The 18,148-nt window shown below is 33.2% G+C and overlaps 2 protein-coding genes across 2 annotated transcripts in view; one reads left to right on the top strand and one right to left on the bottom strand.

The window, feature by feature from the left end:
* Positions 1-18,148, bottom strand: part of SK (small conductance calcium-activated potassium channel) — a 695,575-nt gene that overhangs the window by 37,714 nt on the left and 639,713 nt on the right. Inside the window, exon 8 of the mRNA XM_089640922.1 lies at positions 13,628-13,723. Coding sequence (XP_089497048.1) covers positions 13,628-13,723 — 96 coding nt within the window. The remainder of the gene's footprint in view (positions 1-13,627; positions 13,724-18,148) is intronic.
* On the top strand, positions 7,102-13,234 carry LOC149425657 (uncharacterized). Its single transcript, XM_089645654.1, has 7 exons — positions 7,102-7,151; positions 7,723-7,839; positions 7,922-8,083; positions 8,302-8,570; positions 9,131-9,199; positions 10,041-10,410; positions 13,168-13,234. The coding sequence occupies exons 1-7, from the start codon at positions 7,147-7,149 to the stop codon at positions 13,232-13,234; spliced, it is 1,059 nt and encodes a 352-aa protein (XP_089501780.1). The 5' UTR covers positions 7,102-7,146.

Raw genomic sequence — 18,148 nt, 5'->3', positions numbered from 1 at the left:
AAATTGACTGCGTGGAAAAGGATTAGAATAGAAAGGGGAAGACTGAGGATTGGAGTCGTGCCCCAGTAAACTCAGAGGCAGGCCAAGAGAGTTGTGAATTGACTGCGTAGAATAGGATTGGAGTAGTTCGGGAAAGACTGAGAAATGAAGTCGTGCCCCAGTGCACTCAGAGGCAGGCCGAGAGAGTTGCGAATTGATTGCGTGGAAGAGGATTAGAGTAGAAAGGGGAAGACTGAGGATTGGAGTCGTGCCCCAGTGAACTCAGAGGCAGGCCGAGAGAGTTGTGAATTGACTTTGTGGAAGAGGATTGGAGTAGGACGGGAAAGACTGAGAAATGGAGTCATGCCCCAGTGCAATCAGAGGCAGGCCGAGAGAGTTGTGGATTGATTGCGTGGAAGAGGATTGGAGTAGAACGAGAAAGATTGAGAACTAGATTCGGATAGCGAGGCACCATAGTAAATGGAAAGCATTTTTAGATAAGGTCTAATCCCCATCTTAGGATAAAACGCCTGATGATGAAATAATGAAGATACCCTTTGTTTTTGCCACTGTTTACTGATTTTAATAAGGTGTTTCAAGAACTAACGAAGAAATGAGCATGATAAGAATAAATGCCGCGACTGTGTACGGTAGAAGAAGTCAGAGACTGGCAGTCTATCCTCTGTTCCTACCCTGGAGGGGAAACGGCATTATATTTAGTTACTTAATTTTGGATTTAAGACTAAAATATTATAATAGAAAGGTTTAGCAAATATCTAGTATGGATACGTGCTACGTTATTTATTTTGTGATAAATTTAAAAAAAAATTCTTTCCCAAATTTCATTATGTTTTGACATTTATGTTGAAGACAGATAGAGAATAAGTTGACTAGAGGCAATGTAGCGATACACACCAGAAGACCACAGAATTATTGTTACTGCGTATTTGACCAATTTCCAGTCTGTTGTTTTGACGCAGTGCGAATTTCGTCGTCATTTTTCTCGCCGTTTGACAGAGCGTCTCGCGCAAATTGTGTCCACTAGAGATGTCGCAAGAAGTGGCCGGCCCTGTATTGCTCGTTCGACTATCGTTGCTGTGGCCGAGGACGTCCGAGAGAGTCCACAAAACATAGACGAGACAACAATGTACATAATTTGGTATCAGCAGATGTTCATTTTAGTGAAAGACCTGAAGATGTTCCCATACAAAGTGCAAACCGTTCACCAATTGCTGCCTGCTGATCCTCAAGTGCGGTTAACTTATTACCATGCCCTATTAAGCTTGGTGCAAGAAGAGGATGATTTCGTTTTTAAAATCATAATGAGCGACGTAGCCCATTTTGGTACGAAGAATCCATATGAAGTGGATGAAAAGCAGTTGTATCCCCTCAAAGTGTTTGTTTGATGCGGCAATTGCAGTGACAAAGTGATTGGCCTTTATTTATTTTTGAGGGCGCCAATGGCACCACCGCAACCGTAACTGCTACAAAAAGAACGAGTTTTTTTGCCGCAAGTTGCTGAATTGGATCTCAAGCATGATTGGTTCTATTAGGACTTCCTTCAAATAAACTTTCCAAAAAAACATAGTGAATTTTTTTTTTAATTTCCAACAAAATTTCACCCAATTCACATTATGACATAACTTTTGCCCCATACTTGTATTTCTAAAATTTAATTTATAATATAAAATTGAAACGATGTTTTTTAGTGAAAATAAAAATATTTAAATAAATAATATTTGCCAATTATAAGAATCATGAAAAATCGTATTTTTAATGGCCTTTATTTTATTATTTAAAAACAAATAAATAATTGTAAAAGAAGATAATACTGAGGACGGGTTGTTTCACAGAATTTGAAAAACTCAAATTTCTTCTTTAATTTTAGAATAGAAATTGCAAATGAACTTTGAAATTTGACAAATTGTTAAAATTCTGTTAAGCAAATGGCCCTTTGTAATCTAACGAAACATGAAACATAAACATACAAAAAATAAAATGGTAATGTTCTAAGCTGGGAATGGAATTCATTTTTACCGGGACAACGCCTTTGACCACTCGGCCATTACGATCTATTTATTTTATGTAATTTTTGTTGAATCTAATGAATTTGTTTGTAATCTAGATGGTGTCTCGGGTAGACATATCATTTTTTAAATTTTATTATTAAAGGAGTGCATACTTACAAACCTTTCGAGAAGTCAGTTGAAATAAATCAATAATAGTCCCGGAGGTACCATTATTATAAGAGTTTACTTCCTATTTACGTCAGTTTTTATCTCGAGACTAAATTGATAACATGTACCAATAAATATTATAAAACATATTTCACCCTTCTTGTTTCTACCAAAACTTTATTTTGATTTTTTTTTCCTTTCAGGTGAATATGACATACAGAAACATGACAGAATTAATAAAATAACAACATCGAAAGTAAAAAAATCAATTAGAACTTATTCTGCCATTATTAATAGGGGCAAATAATTTCACAACACTTTATCTAAGTATGTATGTCAAGCTTCGAAATTTTAGTTATATTTCTTTATCAAATTTTCCTGACAAATTAAAAGATTTTCAAATTAATGAAACCCAATGTTTAACCTTCTGACTACTGACCTCATAAAATGAAAGCTTTACGTTTAACGCATCTTTTTTATATCTGTTGAAATAAGTTTAACTTTCAAACATTCCAACTTTTATCAGCAGATGTGATTTGTGAGCGTAATATTATTTGAAGTAGATTCCCCATAAAATACCGAAACCAATTTTATTAGGAAAGCTAATTTTCACGGTACGTAAATATAACAAAGCTTTCTGATTCCAGATATTTTTAAAAGCGTTTGAACGGAAATGCTAATCTGGAAAACTCTCTAATTTCACTCGCCCGTCCGTCCATCGTCAGGATAAATTGCAATAATTTGGATAATAATTCGAAAAGAAAAGCAGACGTCTTTCAAATTCCAACCAAGATTTAAAATAAAATTATAACTTTGTAAACATTACTTTATTTGTTACACCTGATGTCAACCAGGTTGCATACTCATAAATTCTTGATGCTTTATCCATTACTCGTGTTTCCCAGCACTCGGGCGCTCCGTAAATGCTTGGTGTGTCCTGATGTTACTTCAGCTGCTCAGCTATTAACCATATTGCTTTAAACGTAAAAGTAAATGTCTTTTAAGAAGGATATAATACTTACAAATATAAAAAAAATTGAAACAGAACAAGACACTGAAAAAAATATAACGTTCTCAACTGGGAATCGAACCTTAGATCTTATCGGGACAGTGTTTTTATCCATTCGTACATTGGAATCTAATTATATTACGTCATAATTATTCGTACATAAAATTCAGAATTAACAATATTATCTTGCAACTAATTTTTCCCGAATTTTTGGCAGCTATCGTTTTGAATGATCACAACGTTCTAAAGAATTGGTTTGTGACCTAGATAGATAGTGTCTTGGAAAATGAAATAATTAAAAGAATAATACACAATTATTGTATAATCGTCTTTATCTCTTTTCGATCTACTCGTAGATCGGTCGCTAAGAACTCTCCAGTGTTCTATTAAGTACCGTCTTTTGATAGGCGATGATCTCGATATTTTAAAACATTCTTTTATGGATACTTACTGTCTTCAGCTTCACAAATCCTATAATTATACTATCCCGTGATTTTTCGCATGTCTGCGCTAGTGATAAATAATTATTTTCAGTATAATAATCTCTAAGGCTAGGTCGGTATGAGAAATAAACAGCATCTCATTAGCATTCTTTCCATTAGGTTTGTAGGTCGAGATAAGTTTCGGTTGATTGATGGGCAGCCCCCAGTTGATGACAGGGGGTGACTTGGTACAAAATGCGCCCTGAATGGTATTGTAGTCAGACTGTTCATTGAATGAACTGGGTGAATAATAGATCGACTGTTAAAAGTGAAAAGGAATAGAACACATTTTGGATATGTTTTAAAAGTTTCATATTTAAATGAAGTTTTGATTAGTCATACTAACGTATGTGTTAGAGCGATGCTTAAATTTTTATTTAAAAATAGTGTTTTTGTTATGTTTTATACTTTCACGTGTATTTTTAAGAAATTTACAAAAATTATTTTGTTTTTTTCTTGATACTATGTTGGATACTGTATGCTCTTCGAAATTTTAGCTAAAGAAGGAGGCAGCGCTATACAGTATAATTTACCACAAATAAATCACTGTAATATTTTTGCTAAGAAAATCTCAAATCAAATTTATGTTTGAATAAATTACCCAAAACCCTTACCCAAAACATGGAGTCATACCATAGAAGTCGCTGAATAACTTATCCAAAACCTAGTCCCCCTCAGCACAGGATCTCCTAGTGAGGAGGACTATGAATATAATCAACATCTATTTTTTATATATATATTCTTATAAAAATTTAAAAAAAATGTATAATATAGCTACTAAATAAAAAAAAAATTCATTTGAAAAAATGCCTTTTTTAATACTAAAAAATTGTGTAACGCCACAGAAAAATATACTTATTTAAGAAAAAAAAGTTTTTAACCCTAAGCCTTATAATAGGTATTACGAAAAGACCTACATTATTTGTAATATTGGTCTTTTCACTTAATTTATTTTAATGTCCAAAGAGAATTTATGTTAAGAGATAACAATGATAAGAAAAGAATCCAAATGATTGAGAGATGCTTGTGACTCACTAAAGAGCTTGAATTGTGACTTTCAAGCATCGTTCATCATTCCTGTAACCTTTAGTTATTTCCGGAACATGTGACTTTTATGTTTGAGAGATACTTGTGACCTCTTTGATAAGTCACCAAGAAACTTGAATTGTTACTCTCAAGTATCGTTTAAGATTCTTGTTACCTTTAGCAATTTTCGGAACACGTGACTTTTATGAGATATAAATTAACTAAAAAATTCACCTAGATACAGTCCTAATGGTAAGTACCTATCCGTAGGGTTTGCAAGTATTTCTAAAAATATTAGGACTTGTAATGTTTTTATTGTCTTGTAAAGTGTGATCTTTGAATTGAATTTTATAAAATTAATTTTTTTAAATTGTCTTATATTTTATTTTTGTAATATTTTTTTCAACCCATGATTCATTCAAGTCGGAAAACTGTCATTGCTTCTGCAACAATCAAATCGCTTAAACAAGAAAGTCTTTCTCATTTGATCTATTTTTATAAGTATGCTATTCTTTTTAACTTTGACAACTTTTGCCATTTTTTTCACTCTTCACTGCAAATAAAACCGTTCACTTAGTTAATTTTTTAAATTGAAGTGAAATTATTCATGTTTATTGGACTAAAATTTGCTTTGGAATTTATAAAATTGTAACTGATTGTGTGAATTCAGACAAGTGACGAAGTATGTGAATGGCTTTAATCAGAAAATAATTTAACAAAATTTCATTTGAAATGTTTATTTTTTTGTTAAATTTTTTGACGAATATCATGATTTTTCCAGATTACTTACGGTGTTCATTTGAAAAGTTAATTATAATTGTAAAATAATATTCAAAAGAAAGCTGACACGATTTTTTTCTAGGTAAATATTTTATAGATATCTTCAGTTTCACAAATCCTAAAATTATGATATCCCGTGATTTTTCACGCTAGTCTTAAGCCTAATAATGAGTTCGAAATATTGAAAAAAATATATATATATTCTTTCAAACATTCAACATGGTGTCAACGCACTATTATATGTATGTTGGTGTACTGGATCATCGTGGCATGTCAAATAATAAATCAAATAAGAAAGTTAGTAACAAGTTTATAAACATTTTTTTTTCATAAGAAGCAATTTCATATCGGCTGGGATGAATAGCCGAAAACAAGTTAAAGATCGGGCTGTATTTAACTTGTTTCCGGCTATTCATCCCAGCCCATGATACTATGTATTATTGTTCTGAGATGTTTAATTAGTATCCACTATTATTATTGTGTTTAATTTTTATGATAATGTAAAAAACCTTTATAATCTATCACCATTAATTGTTTGTAAATTTACTTGTAATTACATGTATATTGTTGTCTCCCTTCCACCTATTGATTATCCATTGTATCTCTTTCAAATAATGTTGTCTCTATCTAATTATATTATTTCTCCTTCTGTCTGTCAACCTATATATAACCAACAACTCTGTCTTAGTATTTAGTTATTATTATATCCTGAGAAGCTTGGTTGAAGCGAAACCGGTCGATGTCTAAAATGTTCAACACACATAATTAACTTTGATATTTTAACGAGAAGGTGATAGCGAATAGAACGGGAGCACTTTGTGAGCTTCGTATCGTCGGCAATGAGTAACTTGTTGTCAATTTGGTCTAGAGTTTGATACTTGCCAACTTTCTAAATCGCATTTTTACCGAAAAATATTAGTTTATTAACCTACACGCATAATTGAATTCATTAATAGAATTTTGGTCTGGGCATATTGGCATCTTGTCATGTTTAGCCTTAATGCCAAAATGCTACAACAATAAAATGGAAGAAGCCTAAAAAGACTAGGTAGAACATTTTCTAGAAGTCAAGCAATTACTGTGGATCATGTAACATAATATAAATAAGTTCATAAGTTCAGGTCAGTTACAGCGCCCAACACTTTCCATAATACAGTTTAATTATTTCCAGAGGCTAAACTTTAACAGTGTTACGTGACGGTACTTTTGAAGCAAAATTTGAAGCCATTTAAACAGCAAGCATTGTGCTAAAAAACAAACCTTATTGTATAGGCGGAAGGTTTCAGTGACATTGTGTACCTAAACGGTTGATGATAATGTGACGTCTCCCACTGTGGGTAGATGCTTGTAGCTTGGGTAATGCGTAGTCTCATTGACACCATTTTAGGCCGCTTAACCACTGGAACGATTTCGGTCGAAAAATCGACCACTTTTATTTTTCTGCGATTGATATCGGTCCAAAAATGGACCGATTTTTCTACCATTCGTAAAATATTTATTGTAATTATTTAAAACGTTTCCATGGCCAGCTACTTGTTTTATCGAATAGCTGATAATATATTCTCTTTGTCTATGAACTTATCCGTTGTCTTTGAAGTGTTATTTAACGAGTTTTCGCGGTTTTTTTATGGCGTCCTGTCAAAAACAAAATTATAAATTTTCAACATTCACGAAATTTTGGACTCTTCCTAAAATGCCGTAAGTAATTAATTTATTGGGTTTTTAACGCATAATTATATATCTGTGTAATCATGATTGACTTATCTATCTTTGAAATGCGTTTTTAATTCGTTTGTTTGTATTATATTGTTTTGGTTGAAGTTTTTGTGTAAGATTACGTCAACTGAAGACGTCATCTGTTTTTGATTTACAATAATGTCTTAAATACTGCACTCGCGCATTTGAAATATAGATATTCCATCACAGTGATTCAAAACAAAGAGATATATATAAGTTTTATTTGAATTGGTTCATTATTAATACAGATATTTGCTAACCAATTATTTTAAGTCATATGTCAAAAAGTTGACTCTTTTTCACATGTAAAATGGTGTAAAGCCTTCGTCACACAATAAAAATTTAGTAATTTAGTTGTATAATTAATTAATTTGTTTACTTTTACCAAATTTGTGCAGAAACAGCTGTCGTCCAGGGAAAGGGATCACTCCACAACCCAATAATTATTTTTAAATTTTATATTAGTGCAATATTTAACAAAATTTAAACATTTAAGTACTTACATTAAGTGTTTTCAATTTAAAATTTATAGAGCGGTGCTGACTGCAAGAGGAGGCAGAGGAAAAGGGAGACGTGGGGTACGAGCTGGTGCCGGACTACCTGCACGTGGACGTCAACGCAGAGCTGCAATTGCAGCCTCGTCTGGAGTGTTAGTATTTTTTAATGTTTTTTTATGAAAGTACTTTGCTGTGGCCGTTGAACTCATCATATATTTGTATTTATTTAAACAGCGACCCTGCTTTGCTACTGGTGCGAGAGGATCGCGTCAAGGCCCTAAAGGCTGTTAGGGCCCTGCCTGCTTCCATCCGGCTAGAGCTGGAAAGCCGAAAATTCAAGAAGCAGGCGGCGCGCATTTTGCTCCCTACCGCACCTCCAAGAAAAACTAAACAAAAGTAAGTAATCGTATTTAGATGCTTGGTACAATATTATTGTTTTTTCCTGACAGCGTTCCACTCTTACAGTGAGAGTTGGTAAGTTCAGCGCTCTGTGCATTTGGCACATTCAGTGCATATTTTACAGAGTTCTTATTTTATTGTTTATTTACATACTGCACTTACTGTTTCACACGTGAATGAGAACAATTTTCTATGATTTATGTAAATGTTTTCAGAATTCCATCTCCGGAGAGAACAACGTGTCCCTTTTCACAAGGGACGCCTTCACCGTTGCCACGACCCGTACCACCACCGTGGATGTCCACTCCCGCACAGACCCAATCAACGGCTCCCAATGCACCAATTATGCCTATCCGTGCAGCATCTCCCGAGCCGTTACCTGGGACATCGCGGAGTGGGGAACTCTTCTCTCCGGAAGCCGGCTATCACAGCGAACTGTGGGTGGACGTACCATTCTACGAAGAATTGTCGGCGTTTGGGAACGGTGAGTTTATTTTTTGAAATGTCATACCAGGGGCTCAATATAAAATCAATTATCTATATTTTATATTGATATCCCTAGCACAGTTTCACTGTTGGTATATTGGCAGGAAATAAGCATAGTACTTAAAAATTCCACATAACAAACATACAAAATGTATTGTTGTTATGTCGTGGATGCATCATTACACATCTTTTTTCTGTAACGGGTATTGCAGAGTGAGAAATAAGACATGCCGAACTTCTTTGCGAGGATTACATTTGATTCACCGGCTTCTAAACGGTGTAATACAGCATTTTTTTCTTAAATTGAAAAAACACTTTCGCTTCACGGGACTCATTGTGTTGCGAGGCTGTATTGGTAGGTGGGTTTTGTAACCGGACAAATTATCATTAAAATAGGTCGCTTTACGTAGTTGGTCACTTTAAACGGATACGTTTTCCTACTAAAAGCTATGAAACCTTACTAGAGTTTACATTATCGTCACTTAAAACAGTAGACCGTTAAATGCAAAGTCATTATATCCAAATTCTACTGTAAATTTGTGTTTTCTTTTATTTCAGAGTCAGACATGGGCAGAAAAAGTAACGTGGACGAGGCAGCTGTACTAGAAGAGTCTGTACTTGGAAACCGTGAGTTATAAAACTAACTAACTTACCTTCACGCCATTTCGGTAGGCAGAGAGGATGAACCACCATGCAACTCGATCTTGGCACACACACTCTTTTCTTCATTCCATACCTACCTGACTGTGCTATTCTGACTCCTGACATTGCCCGCCTCAAGTATTTGATTAACTTTTTATATTTTTTTTAATATGAATACCTCACAAGAGCCTCAGCTGGAGCCAGTGAGACTATGGCATCCCCAATTGGGGGATGTTGTGAGGCTGAAGGTAAGTGGGGAAGGGAAAGAGGAAGATGGGGAAGTACCTGGCTATTCAGATCTAGTCACTAAACACGGCTAAAGCCATTTGGAGCAACGTTTCAATTCTGAATGGTGGTCTTACACCAGGGCGATACTGGTAGTATCTTCCACTCTGGAACGTGCCGCAAATATACTATATATTATTTTAATTATTATTTTAATTAATTAATTGTGAAATAACACAAATCAATCAAATAAAATTTATTTGCGCACGCCGGGTTCGAACCGGCGACCTTCGGAATGGCAGTCCAATGCGTTACCACTGGACTATGCCGGCCGTCAAAAGCCATTTCAAGCAACGTTTCAATTCTGAATGGGGTCTTACACCAGGGCGATACTATGGGTATCTTCCACTCTGGAACGTGCCGCAAATATAATATATATTATTTTAAATGAATTTTGTGTGAAAATAACACTAATTATTCAAATATAATTTATTTGATTTGATCCCGCGACCATCGTATTGCGAGTCATAAGCCGTACCAGAGGCAGTGGGTTATCGTAATATAGACACATTAAATTAATTTGGGTTTTCTGTTGTTTCAGAAATGGACAGATCGAGCGACGAGGATGACGAAGCGAGTGACGTCGACCACGAAGAGAGCGATGAGGATACCTTCTGCATGCCGCCAATACCTTATCATAATATTATCAACGTTTCACCTAACTCCGCTATGGCCATAGACTTTAGTAGACAAGACCAGGTAGATAGTGAGGCAATGCGTTTGATTCTGCCGCCTGAAGGTTACTCTTTCGATTGGTCTAATGATATCTTACGTTTTACTGGGATAAGGGAGACTTTCACAGGCACGCCGGGACCAACTTTCAATACCGACGAAATGGGCAAACCTGTGGATGCCTTTCTTAAAATCTTTGATGCAGATTTCGTTGAACTGATCGCGAGAGAGACCAACAGGTATGCAGATCAATGGATTGCGAAAAAACAATTTAAGCGTCATGCGCGTACCAATAAATGGGCTCCCACGAATAAAGAGGAAATGTATGTATTCTTGGCAATTTTAATGTATCAAGGTATTAGTCTTTTCCAGATCTAGTCACTAAACATAACTAAGCCAATTCAAGCAATGTTCAATTCTGAATGGTGGTCCCTCACCAGAGCGATACTCAGAATCTCACTCTATAGCGAGGCACAATGATATTATTATGTATTGATTTTCTTAAATTATGAATAAACCAATAAACTGAATACATTTTTATTATGACAAAGTGTGTAAACAATGTTTAAATCAAAATACTGCTCTTTCATTGTAACCATACAACTGTAATATTGATTTAAAAGGATATTAGGGCTTAATAAATAAATCAATTATTGGTTCCATCAATTATTTTCCCCTCATCCATTTTTTTTCGATACCTTTGCGTTTAGATATAAAATTATCACTATGATTTTATTTGCCATTCTACGGTCATACAAAGGTTTGATATATATATACAAATTTATCATCATTTTACATATTCCGATATACCCTATGTAGATTGACCTTAAGGTAGCTGTCAGTAGTGATTTTTCGTCAAATATTGGTGAATTTCATCAACTTTCAAAGTATCCCCCTGAAATATTGGCAATGTTTATATCTATGATGTATATCTCATTTTAAGCCTTATTTCCTCGTTTTGCACGTTATATAAAAACATGGTTACAAATCTCCAGTTCTAATTTACAATTATTTAAAAAGTAGCACCATGATTTTGACATCGTGAAATAGGCTCTCTGTATAATTCATCAAATGAATAAAATAAAGCCAACACGGCGACTATGCTTATTAATAATTGTAGACAGTTAATGTATCTTCCTAACGTAATACCAGTTTTTGTGGTAAATTTATTATATAGTATAATACAGTGATTTCAATTTTGACACGTCACGCACTCAAATTTTAAAAAATTATTTTCTAACCAAACTTTTGAAGAGAGCATAACGTACAAAAAATTATTTTCCCATTATATTCTTGCATCTGTGGTTATCAAACAGGCCATAGAGAACATAAAAACGTAGAAAATATTCTATAAAGATATTTAAAACTGCCACTGGCGGCAATTTCAAATCACAAAAACGCTAATTTCGCGCATTCATAAAGTTTAAGATTTTTTAATAATTTATCTATCAATTCTAAAAATATAGAATAATTATAAAAATATAGGTGAATTCATTGGCTGTATAGCACTACAATCAGTTTTATGTCTCCGTATTAAAATTCGGAGGTTTGATTTTTTTAATGTTGGCGGAAAATATTCAAATTCGTCGCCAAAAAACCGCGAGCAATCGGAGAAAAAAGTTTTTTGACGCGCGATCGTTCGAGTGGTTAAAATGGATGGATCAGGAACGGAATTTAGGAAATCTTTTTCTCTTTCTTCTCTCTCTTTTTTCACCCAAAAATCTTTCTTACCCATAAAAACTTATCTAGTTATCTCGGTTTACACATACGTAAGTACTTCTCGTTATTTTTACCCGTCATTTTATATAGGTAAATACCTACGATTTTTTTGCATATGTATACAAATGTATATGCATTAAGAAGGTAAGTTTTGTGAACCCACTAAGTTACTGTCTGTGTAATTTATATTCTCATGTCGTAGGATCATTATTTATTTTGAAGTAATAATAAATACTTGTTTTATTTCAATTATACATAATTAGAGTCAAACTGAAGACCACATAGAAAAAACAAAGAATCTCAGTTATAATCAAATTAAAGTAACAATTTCATCTAGTGGCAAACTGTTTATCTAACAACCATCGCTGTTAAAAACTTTCGCGGTTTCTTTAGTTATAGGTTTGTGGCAGGCCAAAACCATGAATGTCAGCACCTTGGTAACCAAAAACGCACGTATTTTCTATGAATAAAGATTAACAAATAAATGTCTGTGATAAAATACAGGTTTTTACACATTCACTTTCGATTAATGCAAAATTGTAATAAAACATGATTTCTACAAATTTGTAAATTCATGTGATTTGATGATAGAAATGATGATTTATTATTAATAAAAACCAAACTATTGTGCTAGACCGGTGAAAAATCACGGAAGAATAAAATAATAAATGATATTTGTTTTTTTTTATATGTTAATATAGGAATAAACATGATAGGAAATCAAGGATGAAATGTGTTTTATATTTTGTAAACCATAACAAAATCTGTTGCGTAGTTTAGAAGAACATTCACGGAAGAATAAAATGATAAATGAAATGTATTGAAAAAAATACATTTGTTTTTGTTTTTATATGTTCACAAGTGGGTCACACAAATGTGTTATTTCTAATAACTATAAAAACGTGCCAAATGGGTTCAAAACGTCGTGTTCCAAATATTTCTAAATTATTATGCGACTAAGGATTGACTTCAAACTTTAGAAAATGTTGTTTTTATGGGTTATTTTTTCTAGTGCGCATATCGAATCCGATATATCTTTTTGTTATATCTACAGCAAATATAGTATGTATTTAAGAAGTAATTGAAAAAAGGCCCAGTTTTGATGAGTAAGGGAGAGAGGAAAACCAATTGAACTAAGAACAAGCGCAATACTTCAGCATTTTCTGCTTTAAATGAATCTGAAACTAATGATTTTTTCAATCCTACTGTTGTACTTCACACTCCTCAAAGCAAACTGTGGTCACTTTTAACTATTGACTGTCTAAAACTTGTTATAGGTGTGGAGTGTCGGACGTAATGTTCCTGTTATTGACAAAAGGGTTCCATGCTAACTCAACACAGTGACTATTCAACACACTTTTAAAAAGTGATAAAAGTCATTAAAAACGATGAAAAAATTAAGCTAACCTAACCTAACCTAACCTACTTAACCCAGTTAATAAAGTTTTTGTTTTATAACTTTTCATGACTTTATATATCTTTTTAAAGATGTGATGAATTATCATTTTGATGATTTTTTCCGGTCACCATTGAAAAATATGTAATCAAGATTTCAATATAATATATTATGGTATACACTTAATTGAATATGAAATGATTAATCTATGTTTGGAAAACAGGTAGAGACTCAAGAAGGGGTGGGGTTTAGGGTATCACTAATACTAATAGTAATGGCGTTGGATATGGGCTATGTCCTTAATCAATTATTCTTGATTGGTAAGTAAATATGAATATTACCTGAACCTCGAGAGCATGATAAGCCACTATTAGTCCAAGTAAAATTACAGTTGAAACTGAAATCAGGGTCTTGAGTGCTGTGGAGTAGAAGGATGCCTGAAACAAACACAAAAATATTACAAAGATAAATATATAAAAGTAAAAAATATTACTCGTGATGCTTTAAAGATGAAATATGACCTGTATATAAATTATGTTATTTAATTCAGTTTTTATGAAAATGTGTAATTTTAAATTTGAAAGAAAAAAAGGAAATACAAGTAAATCAGGTAAAAAGATTTCAGTTGTTGTGGTATTTTTTTCAAATCTGGGTATGTTTTAAGCACAGTTGTAATGCCACTTATATAAGATCCTTAAACTTTTTAAACATATCTAGATACCTAAATTTATCTAGATGATATTATCGATGAATATATTTTACCTTTGAATTCACGACCCGATGGTTTTGATCCCGAATGGCGTCACAAGAGATTTGTAAGAAATTAATGGAAACTAATCAACGAAAAACAACAAAATGCTTTCTTCCAGATTTTAAAATGTGGCACAATATTATCAATACATATTATCAATTATTCCCATTAATAAGAAAGAACTTTAAAATATCATCAAAAATAATATATCTGTTTTGGCGCCATTCGGGATCAAAACCATCAGGTCGTGAATTCAGGGAATAGTTAATATTATCAATTATTCCCATTTATAAGAAAGCACTTTAAAATATCATCAAAAATACTAATTTCGGTTGTGATGAGTACCAGACTTAGCGTCTGTAAGTCTGGTTCAATGAACTTGGTTTTGTTTTGAATTGGTTTTGTTTTGGCACACACTCCTTGCCTCATTCACATACACTGCTTTTATACACTGCCTTATACATATATATTCTTCTATTATGCTGACTCTTGACGTGGCCCGAAAATAAATATGTTTTTAATAAAATAATATATGAAAAACGTGAACACTGATAAATACAAAATTGAATTTAAATGCTTTATTATTTATAACTACGTGTTGTTGGGGATTATACTTAAGAGATAGACACAAACCACCGCGGACTTTCTATTGGCCTTTTTAAGATATACAATTCGGTAGAACATTGTTTTGATGTATCTCATAAGGTTTAACCAGCGTTAGCAAAGTAATTGCCTGACAATATTTTTTTACGACTTAATTACAACAAAAACAACGAATTTTCTCTACTTTCTATAAATATAATATCCAGAATATATATAAAACTTCCGGAAGAAATTTCCTATATGATAGGAAATCAAGGATGAAATGCGTTTTGTATTTTGTAAACCCTAACAAAATCCGTTGCGTAGTTAAAAAAAACTAAGCGCACAAACAGACAGATGCGGGATAGTTAGTTTTTTTATAATATTTAAGATATTTGCTCACGTAGTGTTTCAACAAGTGATCTCTGCATCTGGCGTCTCAAAGCTTACAACTCTGTTACAGTTGTTGCTGTGATTGGTTATTACTGTAACTGACTTAACGTGATGGTTTATATGGGTTGACCGTACAGCAACGGAGCCTAATTGAATTTAACAATTGCAAACAAACACTTTTGATTAAAAATATCTACATGTTTTCCACCGCCCATCAAATCACTTGGCTTGATTTCAGCTTTCATTCTATTTGAAAAACAATTCTGATTGGACCATATATATGTATATGCATTACCTATTTGGACAAATTCTTATGAAATTGAATAGTATTTTATCCATTTGAACCGAATCGAAATATTCCAAGGAGGCGGGACCAACTTACCAAAGATTAATATTCATGCCTGTATATTCAGGGGATATTCTTAAGCCACATTTTACTGAGCACTATGATTTTGTTGTTTGTAGTCTCAACTGTTCACAACAGACTGAAGCCAGTGAGACTATGGTATTCCCAATTGGAGTATACTGTTAGGCTGAATGTAGTGTAGAGGGGAAGGTGATGGGAAAGAGGAAGGCGGAGAGGTACCTGGATATTCAGAGCTGGTCATCAAACACGGCCAAAGCTATTTCAAGAAATATTTTAATTCTGAATAATGGTATTACTCCAAGGTGGTACTAAAAGTTATATTCCACTCTGGAACTTATTGCAATTACACTATATAATATTTTTAGTGAGTTAATTGTGATATAACTCAAATTAATCAAATGAAATGGACATGTTTGCTAGTCGAGAGCCTTACCCCGCGGCCATGGAGGTCTGAATCTTTATTTTACGCCACGTTACCTTTTTTTCTAACTACCACTCTTGTTCGTTTGGTTTTATTACCAGAAGTAAACGTTTAATCAATCAATCGTCGGAACAAGAAGTAAACGTTTGATTAATCAATCTTCGGAACAGGAAATAAACGTTTAAGCAATCAATCGTCGGAACCAGAAAAGGGTTTCCAGGTATATAATTTGGTTCAGCTGACATGGAAAATTTGTACAAATTGAGAACTGATTGCAACATCAAGCTGGGAGAACATATCAGCTTTTGTCACTTATTCTTTCCGTGCTCCAACTCCTTCAAAACGGTGTTTCCCAAACATTTGTCGTACGATTTGGTTATGTTAAGGTTTTATTCAATTGCTCTCATTATGTAAATAAATAATAACACAACTTGATTAGAATTTTCACAGAATTGTAAAATTATTTTTGAAATTCGTTGAATTCTTCCAATAATGTTGAATAACTGACCCTGATGAAAGGCCACCATCATAATAAAAACGTTTCCCGAAATTGTTTTAGCCATTCCCTCAAACTCACCACATACCTACACATAGTCCTGCTGGCTTGAGAGCAGTTGGGACTCTCGTACAGAATTCACATTAAAAATGCAACACTTAAAAAAGAGAAGACTATTACTCGTTTTATCGTTAGAGCGTCGTATTTTCAAAACTTACTTGATCAATTTTTAAAAGCGAGAAAAGATATATGTGAGATTAATCGCCAAGCTGTAGCCGAAAAAATGGGAGAAGTGGTGAACAAAGCCACACTTTTCCAGAGGTTACTTTAAATCGCTTAAGATATTACGACGCTTTATTAATTGCTTCAGAATTTTCCAGATAAAGTATTTAACGAAGTAACTTCTTTTATGACTTTTTGTACTAAACTATCGGTACCTGCATTTGAGATATATAAAACCTAAAACCCTAATATCTAAAATTAAATATAAATGTCAACATATATTTTTCTTTACAATGTGCAATGTTCGTTTGAGGTTCAAAGGGATGAAAAATATATATGAAATATTGGTTTATATTAAAATACGCCTCTCTTGCGTTTGAGTGCTAGATTTGGGTTTTGATTCAAATACGCCACTTTTGTGTTTGAGTGCTAGATTTGGGTTTGGATTCAAAAAGATGCTAGATTTTTTTATGGAATGCGGTAAAACAATTTTTCGCTTTTTCCCAAATAAAATATTTTTTTGCTTTTATTCAACTCATTTTAAGTATTCTTCAATTTGTAAGGCATAGACATAAATATCTCAACTTCCCATTGTACTTAACTATTATCATAAAGTTTCTTATCAATTTACGTTAGTATTTACGATGTTAAACTTTTTATGGTGTTTTAAAAGTGTATTGACCCTATTTAAAAAGGTTATGTATTAAAATCATGAAATTAGAAACTCGTGACGCTAAAGAAAAATGAAAAATTTTTGCTGTTACTATATTTTTGCTTTAGATCAATGGCAATTTGCCAAAATTTTTGAATTGTGCTATGTATAAAAATACTTTGATAAATTTTGCGATGGGTTGGTTGCTTTACGTGTACTATCTACTCTAGTAAATATAAATATTTGGCATCAGATCTGTTCACCAAACATGGCTAAAGGCATTTCAAGCTACGCATAAATTCTAAATGGTTGACTTGTATCAGGCGATACAAAGATTATCTTCAACTCTTGAACGAGACGCGAATAAAGGCACAATAATAAATTTTATATTATAACGAAACATATTAATCCAACACAATTAAACTTGCGCACTTCGGAATTTGATTCGATTGTTAGTCGAAAGCCTTACCCCTCGACCATGGAGGCCATCGTATAAATATATAATATCCGAAAAATGACGACTTCAATCTGCGATAATGCCATCTAATTGGATTTTCCATATAAAGGTAAAGGATTTGTAGGAGAGGCTTTTTCATAGTTTGTATTCGTGTATTGTGTGCAAAATCTGTTATACTTACTGTATGTGTGAACGTACCTACATCCTGTTGTGTTTTAATTCGTAAAAACTTCATGTTTTGGAGTAATATTTGTGGCAAGGCTTGTTTTTATCACTTTACACTCGCTGTACTTACAAAAGCAAACGTTAGCAAAACCTCCTAAGAAATCAACATCAGAAATGTCTATTGTTTCTATAAAGTTTCTTGAGCTTGATGATATTTGCTTCCAAACCTTTCTTAATTTCTTAAATATTTTGTGGATTATGAGCATTTAATTTAAAGAAACGTATTAATAGCTGATATGGCATATCATCACGGTCGAAACAAATTTATCGAAACCACCTGACTCCCGTGAAGATAC

Source organism: Hesperophylax consimilis, chromosome 2 (genome assembly GCF_061612785.1).
Source record: "Hesperophylax consimilis isolate HC1 chromosome 2, BYU_Hcon_1.0, whole genome shotgun sequence".
In the NCBI taxonomy this organism is placed as follows: domain Eukaryota; kingdom Metazoa; phylum Arthropoda; class Insecta; order Trichoptera; family Limnephilidae; genus Hesperophylax; species Hesperophylax consimilis.
The sequence above is the reverse complement of the archived record's forward strand: the minus strand, read 5'-3'. Positions and strand labels throughout refer to the sequence as shown.

Bases quoted from the DNA above. Each gene is read 5' to 3' on its own strand.
- LOC149425657 (XM_089645654.1), top strand. The intron at 7,840-7,921 runs GTTAGTATTTTT...TTATTTAAACAG, and splicing joins ATTGCAGCCTCGTCTGGAGT to CGACCCTGCTTTGCTACTGG. The intron at 8,084-8,301 runs GTAAGTAATCGT...AAATGTTTTCAG, and splicing joins CCAAGAAAAACTAAACAAAA to AATTCCATCTCCGGAGAGAA.